Source organism: Microcaecilia unicolor, chromosome 14, assembly GCF_901765095.1.
Source record: "Microcaecilia unicolor chromosome 14, aMicUni1.1, whole genome shotgun sequence".
In the NCBI taxonomy this organism is placed as follows: Eukaryota; Metazoa; Chordata; class Amphibia; order Gymnophiona; family Siphonopidae; genus Microcaecilia; species Microcaecilia unicolor.
The window spans coordinates 12,679,139-12,693,361 of record NC_044044.1 but is presented as its reverse complement, the minus strand read 5'-3'; the positions used below and the strand labels follow the sequence as shown (position 1 = coordinate 12,693,361).

The following is a 14,223-nucleotide window of genomic DNA, read 5'->3' as shown; positions in this document are numbered from 1 at the left end:
TTCTGAGAAATCTTTATATGTTGTAACACAAAACATTTCAACCGTTCAAAAGAATGATCAAACAGGTTACAGTGACAAGCCAAAGGTGAAGTCGTCGTCTTAGTATTTATAGTGCTTTTATGCTCCGTCAAACGGACATAAAGCGAACGTGTTGTGATAAAGTTAAGTAATGTCTGGTGTGGACTTAAATGCACTAAGCGGTTTATTAAAAATTTAAAAATAGACACATCCACAGAGGTTTTCTGGCCGATGATGAAGAAGCCCAGCCCCCGAAGCTGGGGGCTTCTCGAGGCCTTTCCTCTGTAGAACATGCTGATTATCTCAGCGATTGCTGTTTCCTTTCAGTCAGATATTTTGATGCTTGTTTTGCGATATCTCCTTATTTTCTAGATAAATTTCAATTGATTATTGAGATTACCTCTTCGTGATATTCATAATCTATACAGAAAGCCAAAAGTCAATGCAGTCCAATGATTAGTCACTGCAATTTGAATGTACTAGGGAAGTGGCTCCCAAACCTGGTCCTGGAGGCACCTCAGCCAGTCAGGTTTTCATGATATCCACACTGAATAGAAGTCAAAAACCAAAAGGAATCCCACGTAGAACGTAGTAAGAAAAAACAGTGGGAAGGTGGAGATGGCTTGAGAAAAACCAGGTACGCAGGATGATCTTAAATTGCTGAAACACTTTTTTTTTCTGCGATATCATGAAACACCTGACATGGCACCTTGTTTCGGCACAAAGTGCCTGCCTCAGGGGTCTGGTGTGACATGAAATATAAACAAGAATTATAACAAAGAATAAAACAATATCAAATGATATAAAATAAGCATAAAATGATATGATTGAACTACGTAAAAACTGTGACCAGTGTGAAAATTACACACTAACATATGTCCAACTGTGTCAATTGCGATGGAACCATTAAACCTTAAGATAACAAGCTTATGGGAATAAATGTGCATTTCCATGTCATTAAACCTTTTCGGTTCAGAGACTGATTAGCAAAACCAGGTGATGATTGGATGCATAAATGAATAGTGAAGGGGTGAATGGATGGTATCAACAGATGAGTGAATGAATGATGAAATGATGACAATATTAAAAAAAAAAAAAAAAACGAAGAAAAATGTATGTGTATTTTAAAATACCAGGGACAGAATACAGAAGATGTCATTTTAATTCCAAATGCTATGGAATGCAGGGGACGTGATACAGATTTCTTTCTTCTTTTTTTAATTTTAATTTTATTTTTTTCTTCTTTCATTTCATCATTCCTGGCCGGTTAAATAGCACTGAATATCGGCTGGCTAATTTTTAGTGGCCTTTATAGAATTTCTCCCCATGTGCATCTCTAGTAGGTTATAGAAATTATTATTAGTAGTAGACAGATGACAGCTAGAAATCATAACCAGTTTCTTTAGCAGGTAAAGCTTCCTGCAGTGAAACCATTTTGTCCTGCCTGTTTTCTTGTATTGTGCAACAGAAAGTACATTCAGCCTGCCCCTCGCAGACCTTGCTGCCCCCCAGATGTCACCATTGGAGGGGGCAATATTATGTGTTACTAATTTCCTGTATATGCACGCCTATCTCTGATTGGTGCCTAATAGATATGAGAGACGAAGAACTTTGGTCAGTGACTAACCAATGCCATTCCTTCTTCTTCTGTTGTCACAGGTGGAGTTCTACTTTCTGTCCCAGTATGTGTCAGCCACAGATAACCCCTTCCGCCATATCCTGCATGGAAGGGGGCAGCACACACTGACGGCCCTGCTGGACCACCTGACCCTGCTGAGGACGGACCCAACCAGCTTCAACGAGAGTATCTTCCGCAAGCAGCTTGCCTTAGTGACTTGGACCCTACAGGGGGCTGCCAATGCCCTCAGTGGAGATGTCTGGAACATTGACAACAATTTGTAGAGGCAGGGCCACCACAGGTTCTATGAGATCAGGGACAGGCTCAGCCAGGCCTGGGTCTGCCTACTGCTGAATCTATGGACTTCTGGAGGGTAATTCTATAAAAGAGGTGCCTATTTATAGATGCCAAGAATGCACCATTTTGGAGCCAATTCTATAAAGAAAAGTAAGTGCTTACATTCTTTATAGAATACTAGAACAAAAGGTCAAAAACTCACCTATATTTTAGGTGTAATCATATACATCCAAGGAGGTCTGATTGACAGAAGATGGCATCATGTGACAAGGCTGAAGCTGTCTAAACGCAAGGACGTTCAATTACTCTCCTATGCAGCCGCCATCTTGATGCACTCAAAATAATTACTTTGTATGGTGGCAAGCTCCGCCTACTGGCTTCAGGCCAGATAATAGGCCAAGCATGCTCCCACTGTCTCCTGTCAATTAAACCTCCTACCCATCTGAAAAGTATGCATCATACTTATAGAACAGTTCATAGCCAGAAAATGATTATTTAGGTGCATATGTGCTAACCTACTTGAATACCAGCATTTACATGCATTCTTGCCACCTAAATCTAGACGGCTCCTTATAGAATCACCCCATTGTGCCTGCTTTTCTTAATAATTTACAACTTCCAGGGATGCAACTGGGGTAAAAAAAAAAAAAAAGTCTATTTCAATTTATCCTTGACAATCATCTACTCTCTGGTTGCCTAATGTATAGGTCTTCTCTGTTCAAACTCCTTACTAGGAAGAGCAATATCTGCCCTTCAGGGGGCTACTGCAGACTGACAAGATGCCATCACTGTAAATGGGAGAGCAGGTGATTCTGAAAGCACTAAGTATTGTATTCGAGTCCTCTTTTTTAGGGGTTTGGGGGAGGGTGGTGGACATATGCCTTCTCACAATATCATAGGATCTCTGATTTTGCTTCTGAAGAGGGCAGAACGGCAAATTTCAAAACGATTTGGAACTTGGGTTGCCGACTCATCCGAGATCGAGTGAACAGACTGATCCAGTCCTGGCTTTCCCCAGCTGCATGCATGAAATTGTAGTTCTGATAATCTACATAAGTACTGCCATATTAGGAAAGGCCAAAGGTCCATCGAGCCCAGCATCCTGTTTCCAACAGTGGCCAATCCAGGTTACAAATACCTGGCAAGATCCCCAAAATGTACAAAACATTTTATACTGCTTATCCCAGAAATAGTGGATTTTCCCCAAGTCCATTTAATAACGGTCTATGGACTTCTCCTTTGGGAAGCTGTCCAAACCTTTTTTAAATTCCGCTAAGCTAACCGCCTTTACCACATTCTCTGGCAATGAATTCCAGAGTTTAATTACATGTTGAGTGAAGAAATATTTTCTCCGATTCGTTTTAAAATTTACTACATTGTAGCTTCATCGCATGCCCCCTAGTCCTAGTATTTTTGGAAAGCGTGAACAGACGTTTCACATCTACCCGTTCAACTCCACTCATTATTTTATAGACCTCTATCATATCTCCCCTCAGCCGCCTGGAACTCAGTGAGAAAATAAGAACTACAGTTCCTTGCAGGCAGTGGAGCAAAAGTAGGATTGGATCAGCTTGTTCAGTCACCAGGAATAGAGTGGTACTGTATTTGGAACTGGAACTATTAACACAGGCCTGTGCTATCTTGTAGCATGAGCCAAAGAACACAGGTGGTTGCCAGATGGGTTCAAGTCATTCCTTTCCCACCTTCACAAAAAAAAATAAGCAAGTGCCAGAATGCAGTCGGAGATACTTTGAATCCATAACGGATTCACACTGTTCCTGATATATTTATAACCTTTGGTGACCATCGTGGTTTAAGGGGTATTTTTTGGCACCTTGATATGGAAGTCTGGTGCTAAAGCTGACATAAGGTTGCCAAATGGCTCCAGAATCCCCAACAGGTTTGATCCAGTTGTGGTTTTACCCTATTGTATACAAGGTCTTGCATTTCTGATTAACCAATTGTATTCCCTAAGAACGTCAAGACTAAGTCCCTGTGTGCAGTGAGATAAAACCAGGACTGAATCAATCCTGTCAGCTGAATTTGGATCTAGTTGGTAACCTTAAACCGAGACACCACCAGCTCTTCTATATAAAGGCCAAGTCTGTAATTGGCTGATATTGCTCTCATTAAGGACTCATTAAGGGGGGGGGGAATACATGCCTCTCTCTCCCCTCCCTTGTGCGGGCACGCTAGGCATACCTTTGCCGAGCCCCACCAACCAATAAATGGACAGCCACCATTCTCTGCTGCTTGTTTCTGGCTCTGAGCAGCATGATGGAACCTTCTTGCGCTTGCATGAAAAGTCCCAGCCTGATGCTCAGAGTCAGAAACAAGGAGCAGGGAGCAGCAGCAGTCTATTTACTTGGCTGGTGGGGCCAGCATCACTGCCAGCAAAGTAAAAGAGAATTCAGGAGGGAGCCAGTTGTTAAAGTAGCCATGGGGAGGCCTACTTTAACAACCGGCTCCCAAAATTCTTAAAAACTTAACAAACGGCTCTCGCGAGCCTTGAGAGCCCGCTCCAGCACACCACTGACTACAGCTACCAGAATGTACTTGGGCTGGATGTTAAAACACCAGGAATGGAAAAGCTACTCTTTATTGAATAGCTGTTCCATTTTACACCCACCGCAAGGCATTCTGGGATCCATAGTCATAATTTTCCCAAGCAAAAATGCTGTCTATTCCAAATTGTGGTGTTCCCAGCCACCCTCATAGAAGCTTGGCAAAGTGGTAATAACTTCTTTCAAGTAGAACACAACTTGATCTTTGCTGTCTTTTTTTTTCTCAGTGGGATCCATGTCATTTAAAAACAGAAAACGGAGTGACCACACACAAGATATGATTAGCCAAAGGGCTTATTTTTAATGTTCCTCATTAGAAAACCAGAGAGAGAGAGGACACTTCTTTGTGAACAGATTTGGAATTGTTTAAACTAGTCCTCCAAGCTGATTGGTCAAGGATTTGCGTTAGGTGATTACATCACCTATGATGTAATTGCAGAGGGTCTCTCAGGTACTGTCCCTTCCTCTTTTAGGTTTTATCCTACGTATTCACACAATTTCTATTCTCTCTTTTGTCTGGTCGTCAGCCCCGTGATTACCTCTTTAATTTATCAGTGACAGTGATCACTATAAATCTATTTTTTATTATTATTATTATTACCACGTGATATTTTTAAATAGAGAATTACCAGTAATTATCGGGAGCAGTGCCTTCCATAATTATGACAGTTATACTGTCGTCCAATCAAAAAGCAGCATCTGCTACAAATGAAACATGACATCAAGGGCAGGGGTGGAGAAACCCCCAATTCAGGATATCTGAGGGGCTGCCTGCCGCACTGAGGCTCTGAATATGTTTCTAGAACGCTCCTCCTGCCTTTGATGTCATCTGCTGTCAGACCAGTATCCAAAGCTGCGCTTTCAGCACAAGGACACCTTCTCTAGTGGGGGAAGAGTGTTACACAGTTATCGGGGACAGTGATTCCCATAATTTATTAATACTGGCTTCATTTTTGCATGCTTTGCCTGCTGCAAAGCCTTAGGACACATATATGAAACAAGCGTTTCTATAGTGCTTAGCTTTACATAGTACATGGTGGCAGTAAAAGACCAATTAACCTGTCCAGTGATTCCTGCCCAGATTGCAAGGAGCTGCCAGCTGTAGAAGTCTGGATATCAACTATAATCCAGATTGTTTGCTTCCTCATTTCTTCTCTGCTATCCTGGATAGATTAGTTTATAACATCCAGTGCTTAATGCAACACCCACCACACCCTCCGTATTCCATCACCATGCAAAAATCCAAACAACTAACAAATTTAGTAAGACTGTCGCCCAAATATCTGGCTTCCCCTGTCAACTTGCTGAACAATACCAGGCCATCATCAACCGTGTTTTGTTTCTGGATAGCTGTAGCCCACTGGTATTGACCTAGCTACTCCATGGCTAGGTCATGCTTTGCATCCTCTCTCTTCCGTTCCCCCCCCCCCCCCCCTTATTTCTCCTCTTGCCTCTTCACTTAATGGAATGAAGAGTGGGTTGTTTACAATACAGCAAACTCCCAACCTTATTCCTACTGCTGTCATTGGAGTCAGGGCTTAAATTGCTCCCAGGAAATTCATTCCTGATATTGCACCGTGAACCAGTGAATCATTCAACAACTTACATATAGGGACAATGAAATCTCTTCCCTTATCATCTTATAATCATTAGATACCCAAGTCAACATAAAGTGATGTATTCAAGATTACAGCAAGTGAAAGTGGCAGAGGCGTGTGACTCTTGGTTCCCAGATCCGTCTCTTTAAACACTTGGCCAGCCTTCTCCTAGGCTAGTACTACTCAACCTTCTCCTGGAGGCACATCAAGCCCTTGGGGTTTTTAAGATTACCTCTATGAGGTATGCAAGTCGATCTCATGCATTGTCATTAAGGTAATCTTGAAAATTCGACTGGCTGGATCTACCTCCAGGAGAAGACTGAGAAACACAGTCCTAGGCCAAACGGGAGTCAGTGAAACCTCAAATTATTTTTATTCCTGTAGGGCAATTCTATAACCGGGTGTCTGCATTTACCCACCTCTTGTGTACTTAAATGACAGAATACGAGCACTTATGCACATAAGTGAGAGCAGGGTGCCTAAGCGCTCTTCTGTAATGGTGCACATGAAGTAAATGCAAGAGAGCATAAACGGGAGTGGCGCATGGGTAGGGCTCCCACTTACCCACGTAACTTACAAACTGCTGTTTACACCCACCCCTTGGGCATTTAGGTGCTTGTACATCTGCTCTCTCTGTGGCTGTGGTAACCACGGTTGTGTACATGCAAAGTAATTATGGAATCTGGGCGACCAGATGCCATTATAGAAGAGGTGTCCCAATGCCAGCAAGTGAGAGCCTCCACTTATAGAATTGCCTTTGAGCTGTGCTGTCCAATGAGACCTCTTATTGCTGTGTTTTGATTTCTCAAACCCTCAACTATATCAAAATAAAGCTCAAGTTACATTAGGATAAGAGCCACTGTTCCCTCTAAGCTGAGTGAGAGCCCTCCGCCTACAGTCCTTCCAGTAGTGGGGGGGGGGGGGGCTGTTTCACTATCACATTTTCAATAGTGAGGGCCAGGCACTATTTGCAGGACTCCAAGGAGCCTGCCTGTCCCTAGCAATTGAGAACACAATATAGAAGCAGGCACCCCCTACTGGCAGAAATTAATTTGGAGGACTCCCACTCCGCTTCGAGGGAACAGTGATAAGAGCATAGCCATCATTTAAAAGTTGCAAAGAGGGAGATTGCTTGAAGGAAGACTACCATCGAGATTTTTGTTTTTAAGGACTGTTACTATACCTGGACTCTAAAGTTTGTGATTTTGGAAATGGTGTCTACTTTAAAACCCCAGTCTCTCTCTTTTCTTTTTTTTTAAATGTTATTTAATGGGGTACTACAGTAATAGAAAATGTGATTTCTCATGGCTCCACGTGTAAATTACAAACTGTCCAATTGAAAATCTTTCCTGATAATAACCGACATCATCCTTCCTTGTGGCTGAAAATGCATCTGCTCAATAAAACGTTGGCCGCTATTGGTCTCAATGTTTGTTGTGTTATCTGTGTATCTGGAGGAAAGTGCCAAAAAGAGTTCCAGCTCCGGTTCTTAACAGCCCACTTTCTACCCTGTACCACCAGCTCTCTTCCTCTCAGTCTTTATCAGGCCTGTACGCTTCCTGGTGATACCTTTTTATTATACTGAAACGATACCTTTCTTTCCAGAGCTAACACCCCTTTCCCTTCCCTCAGGTTAGAACAGAATGAGGAAATGACGACAACACTAGAAAAATAAGTAAATCATATGTGACCTATGTCCGAAATTCTGCTCTTTAAACCAGGGGCGTAGCTAGACAGAGAGGGGCCCCAGAGCCCAAGGTGGGGGGGCCACATTTTAGCCGCCTCTCCCAGCCACTGACCCTCCCCCGCCGCAAGGTACCATTGCTGGCGGGGGTCCCCAACCCCCACCAGCCTTAGCCTTCTTCAGCACCAGTCTCCGGCGCGTTCGCTGATCTGTGCTGCGAGTCCTGACATCCTGCACGTTCCTTTAAGTTAAACTGAGTATGCTGGACGTCAGGACTCACAGCACAGATCAGCAAATGCACCGGAGACTGGCGCTGAAGAAGGTTAAGGCTGGCTGGGGTTGGGAACCCACGCCAGCAAAGGTACCTCGCAGTGGTGGCGGCGGGTCAAAAGTGGTGGGGGAGGGTCAGCAGGGGGGGGGGTGTTGAAAGTAGAGGGGGACCAGGGCTAAATCCATGGCCCCACCTAGCTACGCCCCTGCCTTAAACCCTGCCTATTGTAATGCAGTTTCAATGTGTACTCTGGGACTTGATATTTATTTATTGCATTTGTATCCCACATTTTCCCACCTTTTTGCGGGTTCAGTGTGGCTTACAATATGATATAAATGATGGAAATACAATTTGTTACAACTTGGTTATGGATTACATTGCCTTTAAGATTTTGGGGCCCCTTTTACTAAGCCACGTAAGCGTCTATGCACGCCCAACATGTGCCAAAATGAACTTACCGCCCGACTACTGTGTGGCTGTTGCGGTAATTTCATTTTTGGCACGCATACGCTAGGTGCGTCTGAAAAATATTTTTTATTTTCTGGCACGCATAGCAGATGTACACCAAGTGGCATCTGACGCATGTAGGTCAGTACCACCCAAATTCTTTACCGCTAGGTCTATGGCTAGCGGTAAGGTCAGATACCCAAAATGGACGCACGCCAATTTCGATTTTGCCCCACGTCCATTTTTTGGGGAAAAAGGCCTATTTTACAGGCGCGCTGAAATATAATTCTGCGCGCTATAACCAGGTACCTCTAGGTGCAGCCAAGGATAGAACAATTTCCTCCAGCCACAGGCGCCTGGTACAGTCAAGAAATAAATGTCCAACAGCAACTTCAATCTTAAGGACTTTATTCCATGCAGGTTTCTAGTAGACCTGATACACAGTTCCAACAGCAACATTCACCTTCAATCTTAAGCACATATAAGCCACCTGAAAGTGTGTGGCAAATAGTCCCTTTTAAGCAGTAGGCTGTCAGTACATACCAGGATTCAATACAGGTAGTCAGCTCCAGTCTGGGCTCTTTATCCAGTGCACAATAAACAATAGTTCAATTCCAAACAGAAACAGTTCTTTCAGTTCATCATCACAGTTAAATCACAAAGCAGCAGTTTCTACCTTCTCCTCTCTTTACCTTCAGGAGAGTTCAATACTTTAGGGACTCCTCATACCCAAGGAACTTCACCCTGCATCAGCTTCACTGGTAAATTCACCTCCCTTACCCAAGGATTTTCAGCCTGCAAATACCTTTGGGACTTCCTCACACTCAAGGGATTTCAGCCTGCTTCAGTACTTTAGGGACCTCCCTTACCCAAGGGTTTTCAGCCTGCAACTGCTTCTCTCCTCTCCTGGGACTCCTTCCCACCTGCCTAATCAATCCCTAGCATCTGCTCTCACAACCAATCATTCTCCTTCCATTAGCTTCCACCACACTCATATCAGCTGAGTTGAGCATTAGACTAATGATGAGCTCCTGCACACAGGGTTTCCTATCTCTCTTTCGCAACTCCGGTCCTCGAGAGCCGCAGGCAGGTCAGGTTTTCAGGATATCCACAATGAATATGCAGGAGATAGATTTGCATACCAAGGAGGCAGTGCTTGCAAATCTATCTCCTGCATATTCATTGTGGATATCCTGAAAACCTGACCTGCGGCTCTCGAGGACCGGAGTTGCCTACCCCTGCCCTAGTGGCTGCCAATCTACACGTCCTGCCAGCTTACACCCATGTCTTCTCCCATTGCAGCTAGGAGTCCAGTCCAGGTTTCTCATCTCACCCCCTGGTTCCTTGCCACAATGCCTTCTGGGACTTGTATTTCAGCCTGAAACTGCCTTAACCCAATTATCCTGGATGTGACTATCACAGTACGCCCCAAACCCGCGCCTACACTACTGCAGGCCATGTTTTACCGCAGTTTAGTAAAAGGACCCCTTGATTTGGCCAGGCAGTATATCACCTGCAGTTAATATGATAAGGATTCATATTTATCTGTTGCAGATCTAGAGCTGTGTATGTTCCTTCAAGACCTGGCATCCAATACTTAACAGGGTTAATTTCCTCCTGCGACACCATTCAGAGAAAAATGCAGGCACAAACTGACCTGTGGGCAGTGGGAAAATGACCGATTATATAACTGTCCCCACAAAGTATTCCCCATACTATGCTTGACAAGTCAGTTTAAACCAAGTAAAGAACATTACCAAGAGTACATTCAAAACTCTTCTTTAATGCAGTAATCAAAACAAGACTTACAGTTCAGATGCACTGGATAACAGTTGCTGCCTTCTGAAAAAACTTAAGAGTCTGTGTTTAAACAGCTCTCTCCAGGCTGTGAAGGGGTCGCTCCACTTCTGCCCCCTGGGTTGTCTGAGGAAATCCTGTTCTGCTCACAGGGTTCCGGTGCAGTTCAACAAGTTTAATTAAGACTCAGTTCAAATTAAGCACAATCAAAACTCAGTTCCAAAAACTCAGGCTCTATTCAGTTCAAATGCCCCCCTCCAAAGGCAAGGTGGGGGTTCCACCTCCTTTTCTAAGAGGGACCTTTCCCTCAAGAAGGGCTTTTCAACAGCTCTGCCCCCCTTCCTCTTTGTCTCAAACAGTTCAATCAATCTCACACAGAAAGTTGCTTCAGAAAAAAAAAAAACAATAATTAAATCACCTTTTCTTCTTCCTTGCACTTCAGTTGCCCTACAGGGAGCAGGGCTGGCAGTTCACCTCCTACTTCACAGCACCAAAACGTCTGTGGCCTCCCACACTGCCTGTAAGTGCTGGAAAGGTCTGCGTTTGTATTTTCCCAATCCATGGTAGTTTGCTCCTCTAGGTAAGGAAGTTCTTTCCTTTTCCTTTGAGCAGGTCTCCTCTCCCTCCTGGTTGCTGGGAGCTTTCAGAAATCTGTCTTCCCCTCCTCACAGCTGGGGGAAATTATATATTGCTTTCGTAGCCAAGGGAATTGGGCTTCTTCTCTTCTGCTCCCCCTAGTGGTGAATGGAGTAACTAGCCCACCTTGCCCTGAGGTATTCCTCCCCCCCCCCCCCCCCCGCTGGTATTAGAAATCCATTCCGCAGTTTTGGGTCTGCCCTTCTCTTTCTGTCTCCCAAGGGATTCTGGGTATTGTAGTTCTGGGATTGGCTGCTTCTACTTAGGGCCAAGTTTTCTAGCCTTATCGCAAGACAAGATGGGGCTGGGGCATCAGCTACATGCTGAGTAGTAATGTTGTTTATAGTTATTGGTGAAAACTGGATGGAATCACAGGAGACTTGAAATTTCATGCAGCAAGAACATTACACGGGCAGTTACAGCTCACAGATGAAGGATGCTGTAGACTACGATCGATCCCACAATGTAATCAGGATCCAGCAGTACTCTTAAGATCTAATACCCGAGACCTCAGCCGTGCCACTCAATGGGAAATCTTATCCATCCAGATTTATGCACTGCACTCTTCATTGGTCTTTTAAATATAATTAAGTTTCATAATTTAAGTTTTAAAAAAATAGAATAACTATGAAGACATACATCTTGACTGCTTTATTGGGTCCAGCTCTGTGGGTGCCAGTGGATGCTGGGCACCCTCAATATAGGGCAAGCTCCTTCTTTTCTTTTTAATTTGTAATCCCCCTCAAACCTATTTTAGGCTACAAGTGGGAGCACCCTGACATAATAGCCCTGACAAAAAAGCCCCGACAAAATAGCCTTGTAACAAAATAGCCCTTGACAAAATGGCCCCTCCCACAAAATAACTCTTAACAAAATAGCCCCCTAGAAAAAAAATAACACATCAGAAAAAAAGATGCTAAATTACAAGTGAAATCTTCAGTGATAAAGGCTCCTACCAGCATTGCATTGTATAAAACATATAAAAATAAACAAAATTCTATAGCTACCAACTGGTATTCACGATCTGTTCTGCTGTTTAAGGAAACTATTCTTCCATCAACATGCTAAATAAAGCAATATTGCCATCATTTTCATAGTCTTACCAACCTTATCCTATTTGGCAAGGTAAGATTATTAGGGAAAAAATGCAGTGCCGTATTCTGGGCAGCCTGATCGGGCCTTTTTGTCAGGGGGCTAATTTGTCCAGGGCTATATTGTGGGCAGGCCGTTTTGACAGTTGCTGTTATGTGAGGGGCTATTATGTTGGGGCTATTTTGACCGGGTACCACAAGGGGGGCTATAAATGTCATTTTAAATTATTAAACTAAAATGAAATGAAATGTAAAAGCTTGCCACACTGGATGCATTGAATTATATTTTATTGATTTTATTTGTTTTAATAATTCAGAATGCCTTCATAACATTTTTTTAAGTCATTTTATCATGCCTTGTTTTCAAACAGTTCTTACAGCTCACTCTGTCATATCCATAAAAATATACATAGGCACCATTTTTATTGGAGGGAGGGGAGAAAAAGGAATAACAAAGTTTAGACGGACATGTCATAACACAAAGTATAAGTGCAAAAAAACCCCCACAGCATAAATCTGTTTTACAGTACAGGTTCAAGTGACAGGAAATTGGTTTCATCTTGAAACTTTTCGTTCTGTTAGTTTTCTGGTTTGGACAGGTGTTTCTGTGACTGCCCACAGTTCATCCCTCTCAATCTACCCTCACAGTTCATGCGTCTGTTTATTGCCTCTGTGTTTCACCTGCCTGCTCCTCTTCATTTCCTCAGTAGTTCCTGTATCTCTGGTTAATGCCTTATTGCCCCTGCTTTCCTCTCCATCCCTGTAGCATTTCTTGTATCTGTTTTTTTCCTCCTCCCTATTTTCGACCTATTGTGTTCTCTTTCTTAACGTATAACTGTAGTGCTGGAAAGCCTCTTGGGCAGTGTAAAACCCTCACATACAGCTGTAGTACTAAGGAGCCCCGACCCTCCAGGAAATATCTGTTACAAGAAACTATATAGTCCACGTTACTGGCCAATTAAATTTTGTGTCAAATTACACAACTTCAGCAGCAGTATGGAAGACCCAGTCACATGATCTTTGTAGCTCCAGGGCACACCTTACCCCCACGCTAATCATGCCCTGCTTCGGATAAGGGCATGTGGCGGATGGTGTGGAAGATCCAGTCCATCTTGGTGGTCCAGCCACCATGATGGGCGTCATTCATTTGCTTCGTAAAGTACTCCAGTGCCTCTTGCTCTGTCTTGTCCAGGGCCAGCGTCTTTCGTAGGTAGGCGATGTCATCAAAGGACTGCAGCTCTGGCATCCCTGAGCCCAACATCATGGAGAAGAGATTGATGAACAGGTTGGCTTGCTGGCGAATCACCAGGTAGGCTTTGTAGCACATCTCTTGGAACCTTCTCTCCAGGGTGGGGGGAAGAGGAGAGAGAAGAAAAATCGCATATCAACCACATGGTCCACTACACTTCAGTCTGAACAAAGCGTTGCCTGAGCAGTCCAATGCAGCTGGTTATTGCTGTGTCTCTGCTGGAAGAGTGCATTACACGGGTTTCACACACAAGCCGCAAACTACTTTAAGTCCATGTACGACACTTTTTTCCTTTCTTACTTAGTTACAGACTAGTAATATTCAGCTGATGGCAGTCAGTGGGTTTTTTTAAATGCTGCTGCTGGCTAAATCAGAGCCAGGGGCGTAGCCAGAAAATAGATTTTGGGTGGGCCTAGGCAAGAACTGGGTGGGCACCATGGGTTCTCCCTCCCCCCCCCAACCCAAAAAATATTTCAGCTGGTGAGAAAATGCTTCTTTCCACCTTGGCAGTCTGCAGCAGGCATGTGCTGAAAACTGAGCGTGTGCAGGTGCCGGTAGTGTGGAGACTAGCATTTTTCTTACCATCAGGGGGAAGTCTTCAGCTGGTAGAGCTTGGGATCTCCACCAGCTACCACTAAATGTGTGCTACTGTTGGGTGGGCCCTGGCCCACCCAGGCCCACCTGTGGCTACGCCACTGAATCAGACTCGGATATTTGATGCCGGGCTCTGTCTGAGCACAGCATTGAATATAAAAGTCTGACAGGACAATTTTGTCAGCCTTCAATGCATTTCCCTTTCACTGTAGATCCTCTCTCCCTGTCCAGGTTTTCTTGAACGCCAATAGTTTTTTTCCACCACCATCTCAAGGGGAGTAGCCAGACCAGACCTCAAAGTATATGTGTGTGTGTGTTTGGGGGGGGGGGGGTCCAGAGCCTAAAGTGAGGGGGCACAT

At 44.0% G+C, this 14,223-nt stretch overlaps 2 protein-coding genes across 5 annotated transcripts in view; one reads left to right on the top strand and one right to left on the bottom strand.

Moving 5' to 3' along the window:
• TFR2 (transferrin receptor 2) overlaps positions 1-2,585 on the top strand; it is a 67,208-nt gene extending 64,623 nt beyond the window's left edge. For both annotated transcript variants that reach the window (XM_030187686.1, XM_030187685.1), the window contains one exon: positions 1,678-2,585. In XM_030187686.1, coding sequence (XP_030043546.1) covers positions 1,678-1,920 — 243 coding nt within the window. In that variant the 3' untranslated portion in view covers positions 1,921-2,585. The remainder of the gene's footprint in view (positions 1-1,677) is intronic.
• A 9,701-nt stretch (positions 2,586-12,286) lies between these two features.
• LOC115458021 (phosphatidylinositol 4,5-bisphosphate 3-kinase catalytic subunit alpha isoform-like) overlaps positions 12,287-14,223 on the bottom strand; it is a 74,856-nt gene continuing 72,919 nt past the window's right edge. For all 3 annotated transcript variants that reach the window (XM_030187783.1, XM_030187785.1, XM_030187786.1), the window contains one exon: positions 12,287-13,358. In XM_030187783.1, coding sequence (XP_030043643.1) covers positions 13,073-13,358 — 286 coding nt within the window. In that variant the 3' untranslated portion in view covers positions 12,287-13,072. The remainder of the gene's footprint in view (positions 13,359-14,223) is intronic.